The sequence below is a fragment of the Cololabis saira genome, chromosome 17, assembly GCF_033807715.1.
Source record: "Cololabis saira isolate AMF1-May2022 chromosome 17, fColSai1.1, whole genome shotgun sequence".
NCBI lineage: Eukaryota > Metazoa > Chordata > Actinopteri > Beloniformes > Belonidae > Cololabis > Cololabis saira.
In genome coordinates, this window is record NC_084603.1 from 6,808,369 (window position 1) to 6,829,881 (window position 21,513).

Genomic DNA, 21,513 nt, shown 5'->3' on the forward strand with positions numbered 1-21,513 from the left:
CTTAGTTTGGGTTTGCCGTGTGTTTCTTTTCTTTCTTTTTTTACTGTAGACGTCATTTACAAAAAAAGGGAAATTGCGGTTGGTACTTTTCTGCTTACTTTTGAATCCTTTTTAATTTCTCGGTTCATTCATTGGTTTCGCCCTCTTTATTTCACCTGTTTCCTGTTCTATTCTGTTTGATCCACCTTTTAGGAGCATCATTTTGAGCCTTTTCCATCAAGCTGTCGTTAAAAATGAGGACGCGCTCCTGTCTGGCTGGTCTGATGCTCTTTGGCTCAGCCAGTTGTATTCCCATTCACTTTGCATGGCATGCCCTGTGTTTACATGTGGCAATTGTCAAACTGTCCATTTGTCAACATGACTGTGACAGTTGAGCAGGGTTGGTCACTTGTTTGATGCTTTCTTATTTCTCTTTGTGCTTTTGCCCTGTCTATGAGCTTTTGCATGCATCTGACATAATGGCAAGCATCAAAATACAGATTTTTGGTCCCAAAACATGGGAAGAATTTTCTTTTTGTATGTTCATGAACAAAAAGAAAAAAACAAATACATGCATGCCATTTGTTCTAATACCCCATTGTCTTCTGCTAAAATGTGATTGTGCTTCTCACAGCATGTGCTCCCTCTCTAACCAAGTGGCACATTCTAATTTCCTTTGTAAAGGTGCTGAATACTAATACTAATATGGAATAACAGTTTAACTAACCTATATATAATTTTACTAACACCATTTTTGTGTCTGCTAAAGTACTTTTAAGTTGCAGTAGAGGAAATACTAACACTGTAGTATGCGTAGTCTACTAACTCTAGAATAGCATTCCTACTGAAGGCTTGCAGTCTTCCAACTAATCAAACTGGACAAAATAATAACAAGAAACAAGAAAAAAAAAAAAGACTGAAAACAGACATGAAAATGGGTTTTTAGGATAATTAAACTAAGGGAAGCCTGTCATAGACATACAGAAAGAAGGGGAATAAAATGTGTAGGCTGTCTCAGTATAGCATGCTCTTTCCTTGTGCTTTGTTGTCTAGGTAACAATATCCGTGGATGGGATTCTGACCACCACAGGATATACACAAGAAGACTACACAATGCTAGGCTCTGATGACTTTTTCTATGTTGGTGGGAGCCCTAGCACAGCTGACCTGCCTGGATCTCCAGTTAGCAACAACTTCATGGGTTGCCTCAAGGAGGTAAACAGCACTTCTGTGTGAACTCTTCGACTTGTGGGTGTACAGGATACAGCTGGTTTCACCTTAGGACTCCAGAACAGGCCCTTCCACCCACGTGCTGACCCTTTCGCTTCCTGAACACTTTGCTGTAGTTTGTTTCTTTTCTCTTCCTCACATGCTCAGGCTCAAACTTTCTCTGATGCACATGTTCCCTCCTCTGTTTCTAGTTGCAAAGACATTGTTTAACACACACACACAGGTCTGTGTTGAAGTGGAATTTACTTGCTATACCTCTGTGAAGTGTACATCAAAGAGGATCAGTGATCCAGAGATCAGGGAGCTGAATTTTCATGAGCAGTCATACATCTGACACAGTTACTGTAAAACTGCCACTGTTGTTGAACAATGTAGTGCGTGAGACTTACATTACTTACATTACACCTATCTCAGACTAACTTTAATACTAAAACTATGTTTGATGTGAGTTTATACAGTATGTTTATTTACAGAGATGCAACTCCGAGGTTCTAGATGTGTGGTATCTGGTATGTACAAAATATAAATCCTTTAGTTTACTTACTCTAAGATAACATACAACATTTAGCACATTCTGTAGTGTTGATGTCTCAGAGTATAATGAGCCATTTAAATCTAGCTCATATAATACAGTACTTTATGTGCTTTGTCACTATAGCCCCTTAGTGCTGTAGTAATGAAAAAGCATGCCTGCAGTGTTCTGGTTATCCCTGGATATGAGACGGGGGAGAAGAAGAATTAATTTATTTCTCTCTCACGACCTGGCTGACGTAACCTACATATTTTTCTTGTTTTATGTGACTCATCTGTTCAATGAACTCCACTCATCAGTTCAAATTTTCAATCAGGAATTATGTCACTTTACTATATGGTATCCACTATCCAGCACATGGCCTTGCAACATGAGTGAAAATGGACTTATAGGAACATTTGATTTTTTTCTGCCTATAAACATATGTTGTGTTGCCATAATCGACCTGCACCAGCAGCGTGGTGCTGATGCTATACTTCATTTCAACATGGACACCACTTCACTTCAGTTAGATTTAATTAAATTCAATAATACTTTATTAATCCACAAAGCTTCTTTAAAGAGTCATCATAGATGGTTATAGCTGTTGTCAAGAACAATCTCCTGTTTGGGTTCTGTGTTGCAACACAGTCTCTGAGTGCAGATACTCTGTAGTTGAGCCACTGTATTCTGAAGAGGATGCTCAGTGTTTTCCATTTGGTTTTTCATTTTGAAATAAACATTCCTCTTTGCATAATCAGCTCGAGAGGCTCCACTACAGTCCCCAGAAAAGAGCCAGACTTTTTTTTTCTTAAGTAACTGGCACTGATGCTGCCTAACAAGATGACTACACGTGGAATTGAGCTCTTAACCACAGATTGATAGAATATATCTTACATGATACCCAGGAAATGCTTGATATTTAATACCATTATTGATGCAATAAGGGGGAGAAATCCCCCAAATTAAGATGCTTATTTTATAAACATTCACCAACAAAAAAAAAAACAAAAGAAAATAGCAGCAAACAATATTTGTGAAAAAACAAACTATAAAACAAACCAAACTGTCTATAACAGTATGTAACAATTTTGCGTGGCTGAAAATTGTATAAAGCCTTCAGAATTCAGCATGGTTCAATTTAAACTCGAGATGTATGACTTTCATTTGCCTTCCTGTGCTGAATTTGCTTTGCAGTTTGCAAAATGTTACTAAAAACACAAGCATGTCAGTGTGCACCTCAATAAGTCTTGATATATTAAATACACAAGCATAGCCGAAAGTCTATTTGTTAATTTAACAGCCAGAATTGATAATGTCTAGCTTCCACATTACCATTTTATCATAAGCTTTAGACAAAAGTCACAATCTTATTCCTTAACATTATGGACATTTAACAAGGCTAATGGGAAACATAAATGTGTGACCCAGCCAGTTTGACATTTATGGTAATTGATACTTAGATATTGTTGATACAGACCTTTATTGACCTGTTCCATTTCTTAATAGAAACTGGGGTGTCAGTTGTAGTACCACTTAATTTTGTGAATACCACTTAATATAACTGCGTGGGCTTATCAATGTCCTTTGACTCTGATTTTTGCGTCATAGAAAAATATTTCAAGTCAAATATTTTAATATTTTCATCTAAAAGTGGCTGCAAAGGTCATGCAGAAGCACAGCTATGCGTTTTCAAGCAGTTGCTGTAACCACAGATGTGCACACTTATACTATACATTTTTTTAGGGAGCAAGAGTCTGTGTTTCTATCTGATTATATTCTGAAGTGGTGTTTACATCAGGGACGACAAGACAGTACTATTGGTATTGATTCTGTACCAAATTGGTATATTTTCCAATATTAGTCTTGAGTATCATTTAGTTTTCTTATCATCAGTTTTTGCCGACGACCCTAAAGGAGTGTTGCAAATAACAGTCTTGTCCTCCTTGATCTTTTCATGGCTGGTCAAGTCTTTGCTGTCCTCTAGAGTCAAATGTCACAAGTACCATAACACATGAGGAATTGTTTGTACCTTGCTTCAATCACATTCCCTGCTTTAATTGGTTTCACAAATAATCCTGTTTCTGTTGTGGTGCACATACATTGGGGCAAAAAAGTATTTTGTCAGCCACTGATTGTGCAAGTTCTCTTACTTAGATAGATGAAAAGGTCTGCAATTTTCATCATAGGTACACTTCAGCCATGAGAGACAAAATGAGGGAGAAAAATACAGGAAATCACATTGTAGGATTTTTTAAATTTTATTTGTAACTTTTTTAAAGATTTTTCAAAGATTCTTTTGTAAATTACATTGGGAAATAAATATTTGGTCAATAACATTTTCAGGCTCTCGTTGTGCAACTCCCTCTGAAAATGTTCTATTGTGTTGAGGTTTGGAGACTGACGAGGCCACTCCAGGACCTTGAAATGGTTTTTACGGAGTCAGTCCTTCATCGCCCGAGTGGTGTGTTTGGGGTCATTGTCATGCTGGAAAACCCAGCCACGTTCCATCTTTAATGCTCTTTCTGATGGAAGGAGGTTTTGGTTTAAGATCTTATGATACATGGCCGTTTCGTCCCTGGACACGGATCAGTTGTCCTGTACCCTTTGCAGAAAAAGACAGTTGTCCTTTCGCCTTTGCAGAAAAAGACAGTTGTCCTGTCGCCTTTGCAGAAAAAGAGCCCCAAGCATGATGTTTCCACCTATGCTTCACAGTAGGTATGGTGTTCTTGGGATGAAACTCTGCTTTCTTTCTCCTCCAAAAAGGACTAGTTGAGTTTTTACCAAAAAGTTCTATTTTGGTTTCATCTGACCACATGATATATTCTATCTGTCCTCTTCTGGGTCATCCATATGATCTCTAGCAAACTTCAGACGGGCGTGGACATGTACAGTACTGGCTTAAGCAGGAGGACACACCTGGCGCTGCAGGACTTGAGTCCCTCTTGGTGTAGTGTGTTACTGATGGTAGCCTCTGTTACTTTGGGCCCAGCTCTATACAGGTCATTCATCAGGTCCCTTCGTGTAGGTATGGGATTTTTATTCACCGTTTTCATGATTACTTTGAGATCTCGCCTGGGGCCCCAGATCGATTTAGATTATCAATGGTTTTGTATGTCTTCTATTTTCTTACAACTGCTCCTACAGTTGATTTATTCACACCAACAGGTGCCATTTAAACAGGTAACGAGTGGAGGACAGAAGAGCTTATTAAAGAAAAAGTTAAACGTCTGTGCATGAGAGCCAGAAATCTTGCTTGTTTGTGGGTGACCAAATACTTATTTTCCACCATAATTTACTAATAAATTCTTTGAAAATCATACAATGTGATTTTTCTCTAATTTTGTTTCTCATAGCTGTACCTATGATGATACTTTTTTGCCTCACTGTATAGATTATTTTTGATGGCTGCTGTGTTTTCATGCGTGTGATGCAAGACGTGTAGTTATGAATGTTGAATTGAATCGGATCCTGACCAAATCAAAATTTGATCAGAACCGGCTAATGTGGCTGGTAGTGTGAACATAGTCCAAATGTGTTTTTCTTCAGCAGACAGTTGGAATATACAAAAGTATCCATAATGTACTTCAAATTGATCCAGTCATCTGTTTTTATCTATTACTTTTTAAAATGTGTTCTCCTTTTTCTGCTACTCTTTTGCAATATCATAGATATATCAACGTACCTCAAGTGCAGGCTGTCATCCTCTCTGGTTTTGAAGTCTGATACAGTTCTCTTAATGAGCAGACAGGATCGGGACCCCCACCCACTAGCCATATACAGGTCGTTAAGGGGACTGTTCATGTTAGCTATATGTTTCTGTGGTGCTGCACATGTAATGATAACATGGAATTGGCTCACCCGGAGCATGTTCATCCACGCCACTTAGCTACTGACTCTGCTCATGGCAAAACTAAATATAGCGACTTTTTCTCGCCATCTCAGGATCAATGCATTGAAATCTTGTGTACATATTAGAAATAACTATTGTTGTTCCTAGGATAAATACAAGTTTTTTATATGTTATCAAGTCATTGACCATTTAAGAATTTTTATGTAATTCTATCAGAAAAGGGCAAATGTGTTGTTCTAATTATGAGACTATGCCCACATACCCTAAAACCCATAGTTTAGATATATATATATATATATATATATATACTTTATTTATCACAAGCTGGGAAATTGTAGTTTGCAGGTTATTAATTAATTAATGCATAAGAAAACACCAATTACCACACTTATGGAAAAAACAAAATCAATGTATGCACTCTAATAACATACAAATGTGTTTTTATTAACAGTTTTTGTACACCTCAAAAACAAACAGCTTTGCAATGACATCACAGAAAGAATGTCTGTAAGCTACTGTAAGCTAGGACAAATTAAAATGTGTATATATAATATATATTAGGGCTGCACGATTCTGGACAAAATGAGAATCACGATTTTTTTGCTTAGAATTGAGATCACGATTCTCTCACGATTTTTTTCCAATATAAAAGTTATTGCACTTATTACTTTAACTCTGCAACAGCTGAACAAAAAAATATTATAACAATAAACATCTCTTGTCTTCTTTACACAAACCTTTGAATAATTTAAACAATAATAACAATTTTGAACAATATTTGTTCCTCCCTGAGTTGAACACCCTTTCAGAAAGGGGACTTGTAACAGATCCTGTAGTTCTGAGGCAACAAATTATTCCTCTGGCTGGGATGAACCCCCCATTGCCTTTTGCTGCTATTAAGAAGCTGCTGATACAAAAGGTAAACGTTACAAAAAATATGATGGTGCCTGATGAAAGACTGGCATCAACTTTGTAACAGCTGACATTGAACATAAAAACAATAAACATCCATTTTTTTTTTAAATCGTCGTCATTTGGAAATGAGATATATAGATGTGTATATATATATATATATGTATATATATATATGTATATTAAAGTATGTATATTAAAGATGCACCGATTGACCGGCCGGATTTACCTATTTTCAGCTTGACCGGCCGGACCAGTGACTGGAAGGTCCCCCTCATTTTTTTTTACCAATTGCATTCTGGTCTGTTTTGCACATGCATCATATAACGTCGCTCCATAGGTTTTCTGAACAGCAGTTTTCACGTCTCTTTTTTCCCTGTAAGGTTATAAATGAGCAAACAGGCATTTGAAGCCGACTTAAACGCGCCCAGCTTGTGTCATTGTCAGTCATGGCCACCAGCTCCATCAGCCCTTCCTCGATGGAGTAGCAGCTGGTGAACGTTTACAGCAGAATATTCCGTTTCACATTTTGTTTGTGGTGAAATCAGAGATGACCACTGCGTTCAGGAGACGATGGGTGTCCGGATAGTACTACTTCAGTTGTTGATGACTGTATATCGCTAAAATCACACAGCTGGAGGTGTTTCTATTAATTTACTATTTCTATTAGACTCGGAATCGGCCAATAAAATTGTAATCGGTGCATCTCTTATTTATATATATGTATATATACATATATATATGCTGTGATAGCACATGTGGGCAACAGTGTGACAACAGAGCAAGTACTAGTTCAGTTGCAAGTACAGCAGCCTTTATTGATAGCATGTTGGATGTACTTGTGTGCAGATTTCCAGTCTGAGGTCTCATGCTTGCCTATCCCTTTCGATGACAAAACAAACAGTGGTGCAGTAATAGCTCAGTTGTCACATCCCTGCCTTGATGACAGATTAGTGCAGCACCCCTAGTGCAGCGCCAGGCATAGCTCAGGCCAAAGCTTCTTTAACTCTGAAAGGTTTCTTGACTCTAAAGAATTGATTTGGGTTTATTTACTGTAGATGTTGCACCTTTGTCTGCATGACTCAAATTCATCCGGCATATTTATCTCTATTCTTTTTTACATTCTTTCTTCAAAACTGCTCTTGTAAAATTACCTTTTTATTTCACTTCTATGTGAAGATAAAAATGTAGTAAGTAAAGGCTTTGGATTATCAACTTAATATTTTTCAGTGTGGTTAAATACTGTCTGATATAGTAGGTTATAAAGCATTTGTGAAAAACTAAGGCGGAACATATTACCTTTATTCAGATGCACTCCTATGACCTCCATCTCCCAGTAAAGTTGAACATAGTAGGTCTGGTTTGGGGACACAGATAATGTCCCATACAAATGCAGTTCCATCAAAGGTGTCCCCAATTTCAGCTGAATACTTCACATGATAAACACACTACAACTCTTTTCGTCTCTCGTCTTTTCGACTCTTCGTCACGTACAGTAGCAGGCAGTACACATACCGTTGCCTTAATGGCTCATCACAAGATAACCTTATGCACAACTGAGAAATTCTAGCAGTTTGAACAAGCTCATTCACCGTACTTTTAACGACTTGAATGTATTAGTCTCTCTGCTGATTATGAAGTTTACAGTATTTGTTTTGTTTATATGCAGTATATTCAAACACAAAACACGTGTCTACGTTTCCAAAGGGTGACTGATGACACATGTTTGCATGACACATTTTGACATTTGCTCAAGTTTTAATTTCTTATGGGAAATCAGTGGCGGCTGGTGGAAAAAAATCTTTGCACAGGCTGACAATAGATTTCCCTTCTTAGTCTAGTATAAACATTCATATTAAGACTCAGAAAATGACAATTCCACAATAATAATTTACCTCAGAAGTTTCACAGATTAAGTAAATTAACAATTTACAGTTATATTAGGTTCCATTTATACTTTTATACTTAAGAAGTTTACAACAAGGAACATTTCAGCATTTGACAACAAATACTCATAGTTTTACTATATTATTTTGGTTAATTTATATATAACTGTTTATTTTGATATTACTTTGGGATTGTAGTTTTACCTGTGGTGAACTGAGTTTGTTTTTAAATGTGCTTTATAAATAAACATGATTAATTGATATATTAAGCAATGAGCCAATATGGCTTAGTTTAATCATTCGTATCATAACACAATATACAGTACATTTTAGTCACGACTACTATATCAAATGGGCAGCATCATCATTATCTGATGATCTGATTCAAATCAGACCAAGCAGCAAGTGCTTACCTCCAGTGACAAATGGTGTCCCAATCTCCTTGGTTTCTTTGGGGGTGTCTCCTGAACTGGTTTCCCATCCTCCACCAGATTAGGAACAGCCTCTGTGATCCAATAAAGAAGAGTAAATTCTGAAAACTGGCTGGCTAGGGATCTACTGACCAAACCCAAGGTTGTGTCATCATTACTGTCAATTTAATTTCATCTAAACTTCACATAAAATGCATTGTTTTAATAAGATGACCTATAGACACTGAACCTCTTCATATTGCCTTCTTACAGCAATGCGGTGCACATCGTCTAGCTGCACTGCTATGCTAATCCTTCCGACCACAGCTTTACACAGTTTTCCATGTGAACTTTTGATCTTTCATGCTTCTCAGAGAGGTGCTTTAAACCAGTTTGTCCAAACTGCATCCAAATCAAATCACACCTGTCACTTTTGAAAAGGCCACGACTTACGTAGGAACCAGCTCCTGCTGAAAGTCCCGTTGTAGGCTTAACCTTTCTCCTTGGTTGGCTGGGTGATGGTAATTTCAGGCTTGTCGGTATCCAGCTCCTTTAACAAGGATTTCTTTCCACCATCGTCCTTGCAAAAAGGTAGTTTAACAAGACCTTACCGAATTTGGTGCAAGCTGCGCCTCAACTGTTGTTGCTGCGACCATCTCCCTGACTGACCTGAGACCAGTTTATCATTGTAGCAATCCCAATTTGTGTAGCAGGGGCGAAAATTCCAGCGCCCTAAAACCATTAAATTTAGCGATGCTATTGGCCAAATATTTATTATTTTCCCTTAGCAACCGCACACAATGGCTTTTTTGTTGCACTTCAAGGGTGCTTTGACTGAGTCCCTGAGAAGAGAATATACGTTCTCAAAGGAACTTCACTGTTGAATGAAGGATTTTTTTTTAATTTGTATTATTATTATCCATCCATCCATTTTCCACCGCTTATCCGGAACCGGGTCGCGGGGGCAGTGGAAAATGGATGGAAGGATAATAATAATACTTTTTTTTTCTTTTATTTATTTGTATTAATACAAATAAATTATTATTTTTTTGTATAATTTTTTGTGGACTCTTACATCCTTACATAAACTCCAGTAATCTTTGGTCTTAAGTGTTGTTGTGAATTCTGTCTGTCTTCAGAAACCTTACTTGAGATTGAAACCACAATTTTGTGTGTTTTATGATACCTTTTTAAAATGACTAACATGTAGTTAAAATGTATGTTTCACTTTGTATGTATAAGCTTACTTACCCATATTTACTTTTTTTTATGTGGAACTTCCTTCATTTCTCAGCTTTTTGTCCACATTATTTGTCTCATTTGTTTCAGAAAATGTGATTGACTGCAAAGATAGTGCTAACTAAGCAAAATCAGAGCTTTTGTGCTATTATTTTTAATGCCCATATGACTGAAAAAAGGATTTACAGATGAAGTAGTTAGAAAATACTAACAACTTGTCCATCCTTTGCTGCCAAGGCACACAAATGTACCTCTTCGATCCCTGCTCAGAGCGTGGACTCTGTATTAGCATCTAAAACATGCAGGACACGGGGTCCTGAGGACCAGGATTTGGCAACGCTGTCATGGGGTCTATAGTGAACACTTCCAAAACAATCATAATCATATGCTTTATCTGGTGCTTTGATCAGCATTTTATACCACCCTTTTAATCAGGTCAGTAGTTTAGGTTTAACACCTTCCTTCTCACTTATCCAATAGTGAAAATAGCGCCTAAATCCCTCTAAACCACTGTCACAGTTGCCTTTTAAATTCATTCTGTCTCTTGCTGCAGTTGACAGTAAGGTTACACTAGACAAGTTATGATACGTCTCCCCTTTTACTCTTCATGCAGTCAGAGTACTTGCTGCACACTTTGTCAACACTTACAGTAGGAAGCAAAGACAGCGGGGGAATATGAGTGGCATTTGTGCCGCATAGATGAAGTTGTTCAGTGTTTTTGGTAAGTTAATGAGGCTTATGATGCACTGAACTGGGTTGAAAATATCTAATAAACAAGTGTTTTTACATTTTATATAGCATTTCCTTGTAATGGTTAGTTTCTACAAGTCTATGTTATGTTACTGTATAAATGACTGCAGAATAATTGTTTTTCTTCTTTCATCTCAATTCAGGTTGTTTACAAAAACAACGATGTGAGACTTGAGTTGTCTAGGCTGGCCAAGCAGGATGATCCCAAGATGAAGGTCCATGGTACTGTGGCCTTTAAGTGTGAAAATGTTGCCACTCTGGACCCTATTACATTCGAGACACCCGATTCTTTCATCATTCTCAACAAGTGGAATGCTAAAAAGACGGGCTCCATCTCCTTTGACTTCCGTACCACAGAGCCCAACGGGCTCCTCCTTTTCAGCCATGGAAAGCCTAAGCAGCAACCCAAGGATTCCAGGAGCCCCCAAACTTTCAAGGTGGACTTCTTTGCTATTGAAATGCTGGATGGGCATCTGTACTTGTTGTTAGATATGGGATCAGGAACCACCAAGACCAGAGCAGTCAATAAGAAAGTGAATGACGGCGAGTGGTACCATGTGGACTTTCAACGAGATGGAAGATCAGGTAACTTATAAAACCATTAAAATTAAAGTGTTTAGATATAGAAGAGCATGCAACATACAAATAAAAAAGTGTATCAACTTTTTCTAGTAGATGCTGCAAAAGGAGATCCTAGGACCAATGTATGTATAAAGGTTTATGATAAGAAACTAGTTTATAATCTGACTGACCAGTGCAGGCTTCTATATACAACAGATCCTTCAGCAGTGAGTAGGGGCTCTGCTGTGAGCCATCACAATAAATTATTGAACTCCAACAAAAATACTACTGTGGGGTCCATATTATATTTTCTGAGAGATCCACAAAAGAATATCCACTACCATGCAAGGGCTGATACATCACTACTGGATGCTCATCAAAGCAATGCAAAATAAAGCCTTGATGGTTTTAATCTGACTCCAGACAGTAACCATATTTGCCATAAGACAACTTTGCCCCTCACACAATGTCTCCTCTGATCCCTGCATTGCCCTGCTCTGGTGTCTGTTGATTTGCTTATCTAAACGGCTACTTGTTAATGTGATCTTAGAGCCAAGGCCCTGCAATGTCATGCTGCAAATTAGATCTACCCCTTGACCATGTTTTTTACACTCCATCTCAAGAGGTGGAAATTAGATCAAGTGATTAATTACCAACTTAAAACAGTAATGGGTTGTAGTTCTAAATAGAATTTGATTAACAATTGAAGTAGTCATTGAGATAATGTATTTTTTTTATTCTTTTCTGTTTTTTTTTTGTTTTTTTTCCAGTATAATTTTGTTTTAAATTACATTCAGTGTTTAGATTTTCTGTTTGAGCTGTCAGTGATATAAACCTCTGCTGGTGGCAGTTTCAGGTTTGCAGCTGAGTTGCCAACAACAACAGTTTACTCTTTGCTCATTTAAGTAAAGACCAAATGTACCAATAGTAGTATATATTAGGCCTATTCACATTTGATTTTTTAAATTTCTTTTATGGCTTTGGATCAGATGGTAAACATAAGTGAGAAAGAGTATTGATGCCTAATATGCTGGCAAGAAAAAAAAAAAAAAGTTTTGGACTCATTGAACAATCAGCTATCAACACAGCCAAGGGTCCGCTTTGCAAATAAACCTGCTGATACCTAAGAATGTTATCTAGACTTTAAATATTGTTCTTTACCCATTAGGAAAACTGGTGAAAATGTGGACAGTGATATCCATTTTGAAGTAATATTGTCCATTTTAACAAAAACTCACTGATGGTGTTTAGTAACACGTGTGCATCCTCATTGCAGCACTGCCACAGCTGCTTCAGGAGCAAATTTAAAACACCTTTTTCATTGGCAGTAAATAATGGCACAATCAGCAGTGAATTGCAAGCCCCAAGGTTAATCATTCTGCAGTGATTCATTTAAATAATCCCCTCTCTGAATTGTGCCGTGTGGATGTGAAACTCCTATAAACAACATCCTGGGCCAGGCTTAAAGATCATTGTATCCAAAACTTTCAAGATCTGATTTACCACCTCATCTCTACTCACTTTTCACTTTAATGGTAATACAAAGTTTGCACTAAGTACCAAGAGACAATCAATCTGCCCTTTAGTAATTCCATTTTACATGTGCACCTGAACAAGGACCCAAATGCAGCAGGCAGACACATAAACAACTAAAACAAGCTTTAATAAAACTTGCCACAACAAACAGCTCTGACAACTGAAAACAAAGATGAAGATTAGTAGGAGCAGAAATGTAAACAGGAAGAATCTTCCAAAGAACAAAAGAAACAGAATACTGTAAATTCTATATCTAAAAATTACGAATTACCTACGAGTGATGGAAATCAACAAGCACCATATGTGACCACAAAACTGGACAAAGTCCATGAAAGATCCTATAGACAAAGGCATTACTGTAAATGAGTGTAGGGTTTAAAATCTATACACTTCTTTTTTCAACTTTTTTTCCTGTGCACTCTATTGTAATAGTGCTCCTACATAGTACAGTCCTCCTTTTCGTAGCATTATTCCCTGTTGTCAGACAGAACTTAAAGTCTAATATAGTGACTGAAATGGTTCCTGTTAAGAATAGTATGTTGTGACTACCGGTATATTAAATGGTAGACACAGACTTATAAAAATGTGATATCATCGAAAAAGTTGACCTTTAACAGTATTTGTCATTATTTCAATGGCACTCAAATGTAAAGGGATGCTACAAATGTAAGTTAACATGAGTTCACAGCCAGGCTGCCCTGCTTGACAGAGCAAAAGCAAGTGCTCATCTCAGAGGGGTGTTGTGACAAAACTTTGAAGAAATTTTGGCCCAGTTTTTCTACGTTGCTGCATTTATTTTTTATTTCTTTGGGAGAGTACATGGACAGTAAGAAAGATGACAGCAGTGAGGAGCACTTGTAAGTCTTCAGCAAACCTTGTTGTTGACAGATATTGGAGGAAGGCAGGTGGCAGGGAAGCGCCTAAAGTAAAGAGAAATACACACAAAGACATGGCTTTACAAGGGGAACGGATCATGTCAGATTGTATAAGGAATGGTTTCCGCTCTTGTATTCTGTATATGTATATATATATATATATATATATATATATATATATATATATATATATATATATATAAAATGTGTGTGTATGGGTATATCACCCAGCTCTAAGTTGTACTTGATCAAAGTATCAAAGACACTTTCTCACAAAATTAGATTGTGTTCTTTATCTGTCTAGTACCCTCCTGTCTTCCACCCCCACATTTTCACGTTCACATACAACCTCAAGCTCTCTCTACTCACTGTTCTCTCTGTCTGCCCTGCCTAAGTTTCCATGGAAACAGGAGGGGGTCTCTCCCAGGACAGTTACTGCACTGTGCTGTACTGAGCTGTGTGCTAATGACATTTTGGAGTAACTTTTCCTCCTTTCCTCAAGTCTAACGCACCAGCGCTTAAGCACTGAAGTGCAAAGGGAACATAAAAAGGTCTCTGCAGTATGATGACTTCCCGTGTGAGAGGATAACTAAGTGGCCAAAATGCACTTCTGCTTAGAGTCTTAAATCACAGAGCAGGTTTCAACAGTACGGGTTTATCTCCCCAAACTCCTCAGTTTGAGTCTGTTGACCTGACCCACCTTCCAAAATGTTTGGATCTTGAGATTTTTTGAAATCTGCCAAATACAGGTTGTGTGTGTAGTGTGCAAAAATGCTCCTCAAATGGAAGCACTTGCATTTTGAGCATTGTTCACTCACATGCCTATTAGCGCTGAAAGCACGTGACTTTAATTGTACTTTAAACAGCAGTTTTTATGAAATGTGGTGATGTAAAAACTTTCTCAATAGCCTTTGTAAATGGAAATGTACACACAAAGTACAGAAGAATTTGTCTGGACTTTTGAATTAACAAGATTGTGCAGACTGTCCTTTTGTTGTGCTTTCTTTGAATTAAGTCAATTTTTTAACACGAAAGAATTCACATATCTCCTGACAATATGACTCATAAACATATGGCACTCTTAAGCTTTTTTCTGTGTCGAATGTTTTGTTAACACACACCACCAAGCACATCACTCGTAACAAAAATGCCACACAAAACCCAGACATAATTATCTGCAATCCGGTCCTCCATATGCAACTGTTCCAGCAGCTGTGACACTGCCAGATAATGATCCCTGCCCTATTTAGTTGTGCTGGCTCTTCCGGCGGGAAGCCACCCGGCAAATGGACTGGCGCTCTCCGAAAGCATCTTCTAACCTCAATGCATTACAGATGCTAGGAGACAGTCTGCATTTAAGTGGGGGCTTCTGGGCTGAGAGTGCTGCGGGTCACTCATCAGAGACCTGACACGGACATTCCTGCTAGGGCACGCAAACTACTACTTCAAACACAAATGTGCACATGGAATAAACAGACGCAAGCACGCACACACGTAGATAAGACATTCTCCATCCTCACAGGCAACTTACAAGCTTCTCTCTACAGAGAATCCAATCACATGGAGAGATTTGACCGTATCGCCCTAACTGGATTGCAGTAATCCCCTGTCTAACATGTTTTGGGGATGTGTGAGTGGGGTTAGGGGACATCATGCCAAGTGAGCTAGGCTGCTGATGCAGAAAGCATGAGAGAGATCTGAGCTGTCATTTGAACCCCTATGTTCAGGTCTGATAATGGAGTAACACTTGTGATTCAGTCCATGGAGAAAAACAAGCCATAAAAATAGAAATCCCTTGTTGGTTGTTCTAAAATGAGTTGGAATAGTTTTCGTCATAACCCTCCATTCATTTATTCCCTTCTCTGTCATTTTGATAAACTGCAATTTATTACACATCCTGTACTTTCAATGTATCATTTGCTTCTATTTTCAAGCAGATGTTTTCTTATCCCATCACTGACCCCTCTCTCAACTTTCTCCTAGCTACCTTATACAGTATATCTACATTCTTGTGGTATTTCTTCCTCTTTTGTGCCACGTAGAATTTCCAAAAACCTATAAATCCCCTTTCCCTTTTGGCTTTTTAGTAATGTTCCAAGCATAGGCAGTCCTGCAGTATATATGTATGTGTTATGTTTCCCATCCTGCAAGCATGACTATTGTTCATGTGCCCATAGCTTTATGTTCTGCCTTCTGACTTAACATAGTTTGACGGTGTTTACACACTTCCTTACAGGAATTTTACAAGTGAGCAAGGCACTCTGAGCAAATGGCTCAAATATGATGGTATCCTATTCACGTTACTTGCTTGCATCAGTGTTGACAGCAATGCTAACTGTAGATCTGCAGTGTCATTTTTGCTGTTTGTATCTCTAAAAATATATAGTAAGCTTAGAAACTAAGATTTCAAAAGCCATTAGCCTTGTCATGACCCCTTTAGTATTTACTTTGTGTATGTATTATTCACGATGCAATGTTTCAAACCACTTCCTGCTATCATAGGAGGGGATTTGTTATTGAACGTGGATACTTCTCTCACAGTTCTTGCTGACCATACTGGTGTTCATTCTTCTTCCGGGCACCTGCTCTACTCCTAGAAAGTTTTCTCACTAATGAGTTTGATGTAGTGAGCTCGTTAACTATAACCTGAAGGGAGCTGTTCTGGCTGTGTGACGAGTGGCCAATGCCAAGTGTGCAAAATTTGGAAGTCTCCACAAGTGTGACTGGAAAGAGCTGGGGTAGTGGGTGGTGGCGTGAAAATGCTGGAACAGATGCCTGGGGCCAAGACCCTGAAAAGAGAGTTGGAACATGTTACTCTGCACCAGGTTAATCATTGTGCACTCAATCTCTAGCTAGCTGTCTCTCTCAAGTACCTTTGCAAGAGAGTTGGGTCCCTTACATATAAAAACATCCACCGCAAAGATATATTGTAATTGGTACCATATATAGTGATTTCGAAAGTGTTTTTTTTTTCTGGCTCTTTGCATTGATTTATGTTATCAAAACAGTGAACACACAAAGGAAGATAATTTAGGAAAAAAAAAAACAGACATTTGTTTTATATATGATATGTAAATTCAAGCATTCTAATAGTAGCTGTAAAGAAATTTGAAATGGTCCATTTAATATCCAATTCCTCTATTAAATATGTCAGGCAACCCTGCTGAAAATTCATGTGGCTCAAGGCTTGTTTCCAAACACAAACACTTCAAAAGTAACTTCAAAACTAAAATCCTGTCCCTAATACACGCAGTTGGGAATCTTGCCATTTAGCCGGAAGCAGTCGGCTAATAGCCCCTTCGTATCTGCCGTAGTATGCATCTGCCACTCAAAATGTAAATTAAAACTTAATGGAAGTTGTATTTTTTTTGCATTTTAGCTGATTCCTATTTCTTTGCAAGCTGTTGCCTGTGTGGATCCTCAGTAGTGCAGCATATAGATTACTGGACAAGGATGCGGGCAGTACAGGCAGCCGCCATTAATTACAGTCCACAATGGCTCCTGCACCGAGAGTAACAGATCCATATACAAATTAATCACCCGGTCTGAGTCCCACAGTAAGGGCTTCTTTTTCCACTACTTTACAGTCCAGACATGTCCGCTGTTGTTTACCGTGCTTCAGATCGAGAATTAAACCTGAATGAGAGTGATAAATCATGTTGGGGAAACACATGAAACTCTCATGGCAGGTTTATGTGTTGGGGAGGCAAACAGAAGGAGAGACAGGGTGGAGAAAGAAAATGTCTGTGGACTGTTAATCAAGTTCAAAAAGATGGTTGCGATGTAGATTTTTTTTTTCTTTTTTATTTCTTTTTTTTTGGCAGGGGTGGCCTGAAATGATAAAGAGGGCAATTTTTTTTTTTCCTTTGCTCTTCTTTCCTTCTGCGACCACTGGTTTATAGATAGAGGAGATTTATTGTGGGAAATCCATAGAAAAATGGTGAGGATGCTCCTTGGGATCACAGATTAGGCTTCTAATAGACTAGGTGCCCTGTGATTAATGTGTCTTATCAACAGTCATCAGTCATTGTAAAAGAAGAAAATCCTGACCCTGTCCAAATGGATAATCCCAATTAGTTTAACGTTTTCATCAAACCATTTTTGATACAGCTCTTTTCATGCTTGAGTTTCTGCATGGCATGTAGTGTATTTTAATATCTATAAATACCTATTTTATTATCTCTCAATATGATGAACAACCTTGTGGTATTACATGAACAAAATGTTTTAACCATCTGTATCTTTTGCTATTCATTTCATTTAGGTACCATCTCGATCAATACCCAACGCACTGCCTACACGGCCCCGGGAGAAAGTGAGATTTTAGACTTGGATGACAATCTTTACCTTGGGGGTCTGCCAGAGAACAAAATGGGACTGGTGTTCCCCACAGAAGTGTGGACAGCCCTGCTCAACTACGGCTATGTGGGCTGCATCAGAGATTTATTTATTGACGGACAGAGTAAGGATATCCGACGCCTGGCAGAGATCCAGAAGGCTACTGGGGTCAAACCTTCATGTTCTAAAGAGCCTCCCAAGCAGTGCTTGAGCAACCCCTGCCAGAACAACGGAGTCTGTCGAGAGGGTTGGAACCGCTACGTGTGTGACTGTTCTGGGACTGGATACCTGGGACGCTCCTGTGAAAGAGGTAAAACTTTGTATTTGACTTATTATGTCTACCAAACTGTTGAAGCTTTTACAGTGTTGGTCTCATAAATAATATTTTGCTCACTATATTATTTATTCAATATTGATTATACTTCATTATGACACACATGCGTCATCAAGCATTATTTTCTGAAAAAAGCAGGGGATCTCAAAATTGTTACTGTTATTGACATTACAGAAAACAATTTTATTTTGAAATTAAGATGGTGGATGTGAGATGTTCCTACCAATAGATAATTAGCAGTAATTTCTAAATTATTAAAGTACTCATGACTTTGCTTTTGTTTTCATTATCGTAAATTTCACAACTATATTTTGAACATTTACGGTTAAAATGTTGACAAAATTGAAAAAGCTACCCTTTGTTCTACCTTTGTCTCATCACACTGTCACCCATCACAAGTGTCTCCTGGATCACATTTTTGTAATAATAATAATAATAATAATAATAATGATAATAAGCTTTATTTGTATAGCACCTTTCCAAACACAGTTACAAGGTGCTTTTACAAAGCAGAATTAAAAGGCAGAATCCAATAAAATGACAAAAATATAAAAACATAAGAACATAGAAATACAATAAAACATTAGAAAATAATAACATTGGATATTATAGAGTACATTATTAGATGTTAAGTAAAAGCACATTTGAAAAAGTGTGTTTTTAAAAGAGATTTAAAAATGGACAGAGATGTGGCTCGCCTGATCTCCTCCGGCAGGTCATTCCAGAGCGACGGGGCCCTGATAGCAAAGGCCCGGTCGCCCTTAGTTTTTAGTCGAGATCTTGGAATCTCTAATAGGGACCCGCCGGAGGATCTCAGGCTACACCTTGGCTCGTATGGGACTAAAGAGTCTTTGATGTACTCAGGGGCCAGTCCCATCCGGGCCTTAAAAGTGATCATTAAAATCTTAAAATCAATTCTAAAACGCACAGGTAGCCAGTGTAATGAAGCTAAAATCGGGGTTATGTGTACTCTTTTATTTGAATTTGTGAGGAGTCTGGCAGCAGAATTTTGGATAAGCTGAAGTCTGGAGAGATTATGTTTACTTAGGCAGGAGTAGAGTGAGTTACAGTAATCTAAACGGGATGTGATGAATGCATGAATGACAATTTCCAGGTTCTTGGGAGACAGAAAGGACCGGATTTTGGAGATTCTGCATAGTTGAATGAAACAAGACTGGACAGTTGCTTTAACATGCTGATTAAAGTTGAGATTACTGTCGAAGATGATACCAAGATTTCTGCAGCTGGGGGTAATACTGGTGGAGAATAAGCCAAGTTGTGGTGAGATGTGATTGTGTGTGGTGTCTGGGCCTATGATAATGACTTCGGATTTGCCCGGGTTCAATTGAAGGAAGTTATTAGACAGCCAGGTTTGTACTTCATTTAGGCATACTTTGAGAGTGTGTAGTTGATGGTTGATGGTAGGGTCGAAAGAGAAATAAAGCTGTGTGTCATCTGCATAAAAATGGAAACTAATATTGTGTCTGCGGATTATGTGACCTAGAGGTAACATGTAGAGTGAGAAGCGCAGCGGGCCAAGGACTGACCCCTGAGGTACTCCACAAGACAGAGATGCTGTGGAAGATCTGCAGTCACCAATAGCAACATTAAAAGTCCTATTGTGGAGATATGAGTAAAACCAGTCTAAAACAATGCCAGAGATGCCAACCCACTTCTTGAGACGTTCCAATAAAATCAGGTGATCTACGGTATCAAAAGCTGCAGTGAGATCTAAAAGGATTAAAATAGATGAATGTCCAGAGTCAGCTGCTAAAAGGAGATCATTGAGCACTTTGAGGAGTGCAGTCTCTGTGCTATGGCCCGTTCTGAAGCCAGACTGGAATTTTTCAAATAGGCCATTTCCGGTCATAAATGAGATCACCTGTTCTGCAACAATTTTTTCTAAAACCTTGGCCAGGAATGGAAGTTTGGAAATGGGACGAAAGTTGTTCATTTTTGTAGTGATGATAGACATTCATAGATTCAAAAGATGTCATATTATAATCTGTGCTAACCATAAGGTGCGTTTCCATGAGCACGGGGTCTGGGTAAATCCGCTGGATGGGAACCTCTAACAGGGCCGTCCCCCTCCTTAGCCACCACAGCTGGCCTGTCTCCTCACTGTAGCGCCGCACAAGAACCATTGACTGAACAAATAATACTGCTTACCACGTGATGAGGGTAATGTGCATTATCTGCTGTTTGCAAATGGCACTCGGTACAATATTTTTACGGTCCAAATGGTTCATTAGCACTCAACGAAGGTAATAGCGATCTAATGTTGTTACTCGTTTAGGCACCTCTTTTTAACATAACATGATTTAAATCAGCATTGTTCTCTAGAATATTGATGGTTTTAATCAGAGTTCTGATATGCAGATAGTTCTTAGTATACAATATCCCACCACGAGAAAAGAACCGTCAAGGAAGTTCACTGACTTAATTGTTGAAAATATTGTTTTAATTAGGGGTGTCAAATTAGCGCGTGAATTGCGATTAATTAATTACAGGAGTAAAAAAAATAAAAAAACACAACATACTAAAGCATGTTATTTTTTTTAATCTCTAACTTAACTTTTTCTGTTTGTGAGTTGCCTTTATTTTGAAATCTGTGTTTGTGCAGTGGGCTTCTTGAGTTGTTAGGGGCGGAAAACAATTATCAGTCCCACCTTGAAGTGGACATTGATTGGCTGTTACTCTGTTTGGGCGTGTTTAGCTACGCTGGTAGCTTCCCATTGTAGCTGGACAGGTGAGGGAGGAACGGTGAGTAGCGGAGAAGAGAAGTGAAAATGGAGGAGCATGTGAAAGTTGTCGGGGAATGGGGAACTTACATTTATAAAACGCCCATACGTTACCATTGATAAAGGTAGAGTGATATTTTTTCTTTGTGGAAAGGAATTTGCTCACCACCGAAGCAGCTCAAGTTTAGCCACATAAACGCAAAGCACCCGGTCGCGAGTGCAGCCACAGCTAACGTTAGCAGCAAAGATGTTGCCACAGCAACGCTCTTCCCCAAACTAAACTGGAGGAGAGAACAGCGCGCACATGCGCACGTCTGAGACCGAGAGGCTGGCGAATGTTATTGCGTAGTGGTTGTTA

General features: G+C 38.4%; 1 protein-coding gene across 10 annotated transcripts in view; it reads left to right on the forward strand.

Annotated features, from left to right (window-relative positions):
* The window catches only part of LOC133463903 (neurexin-1a-like), a 301,928-nt gene that overhangs the window by 109,295 nt on the left and 171,120 nt on the right, over nucleotides 1-21,513 (forward strand). For all 10 annotated transcript variants that reach the window (XM_061745667.1, XM_061745669.1, XM_061745668.1 and 7 more), the window contains 3 exons: nucleotides 1,033-1,194; nucleotides 10,914-11,355; nucleotides 18,007-18,390. In XM_061745667.1, the coding sequence (XP_061601651.1) occupies nucleotides 1,033-1,194; nucleotides 10,914-11,355; nucleotides 18,007-18,390 (988 nt within the window). The remainder of the gene's footprint in view (nucleotides 1-1,032; nucleotides 1,195-10,913; nucleotides 11,356-18,006; nucleotides 18,391-21,513) is intronic.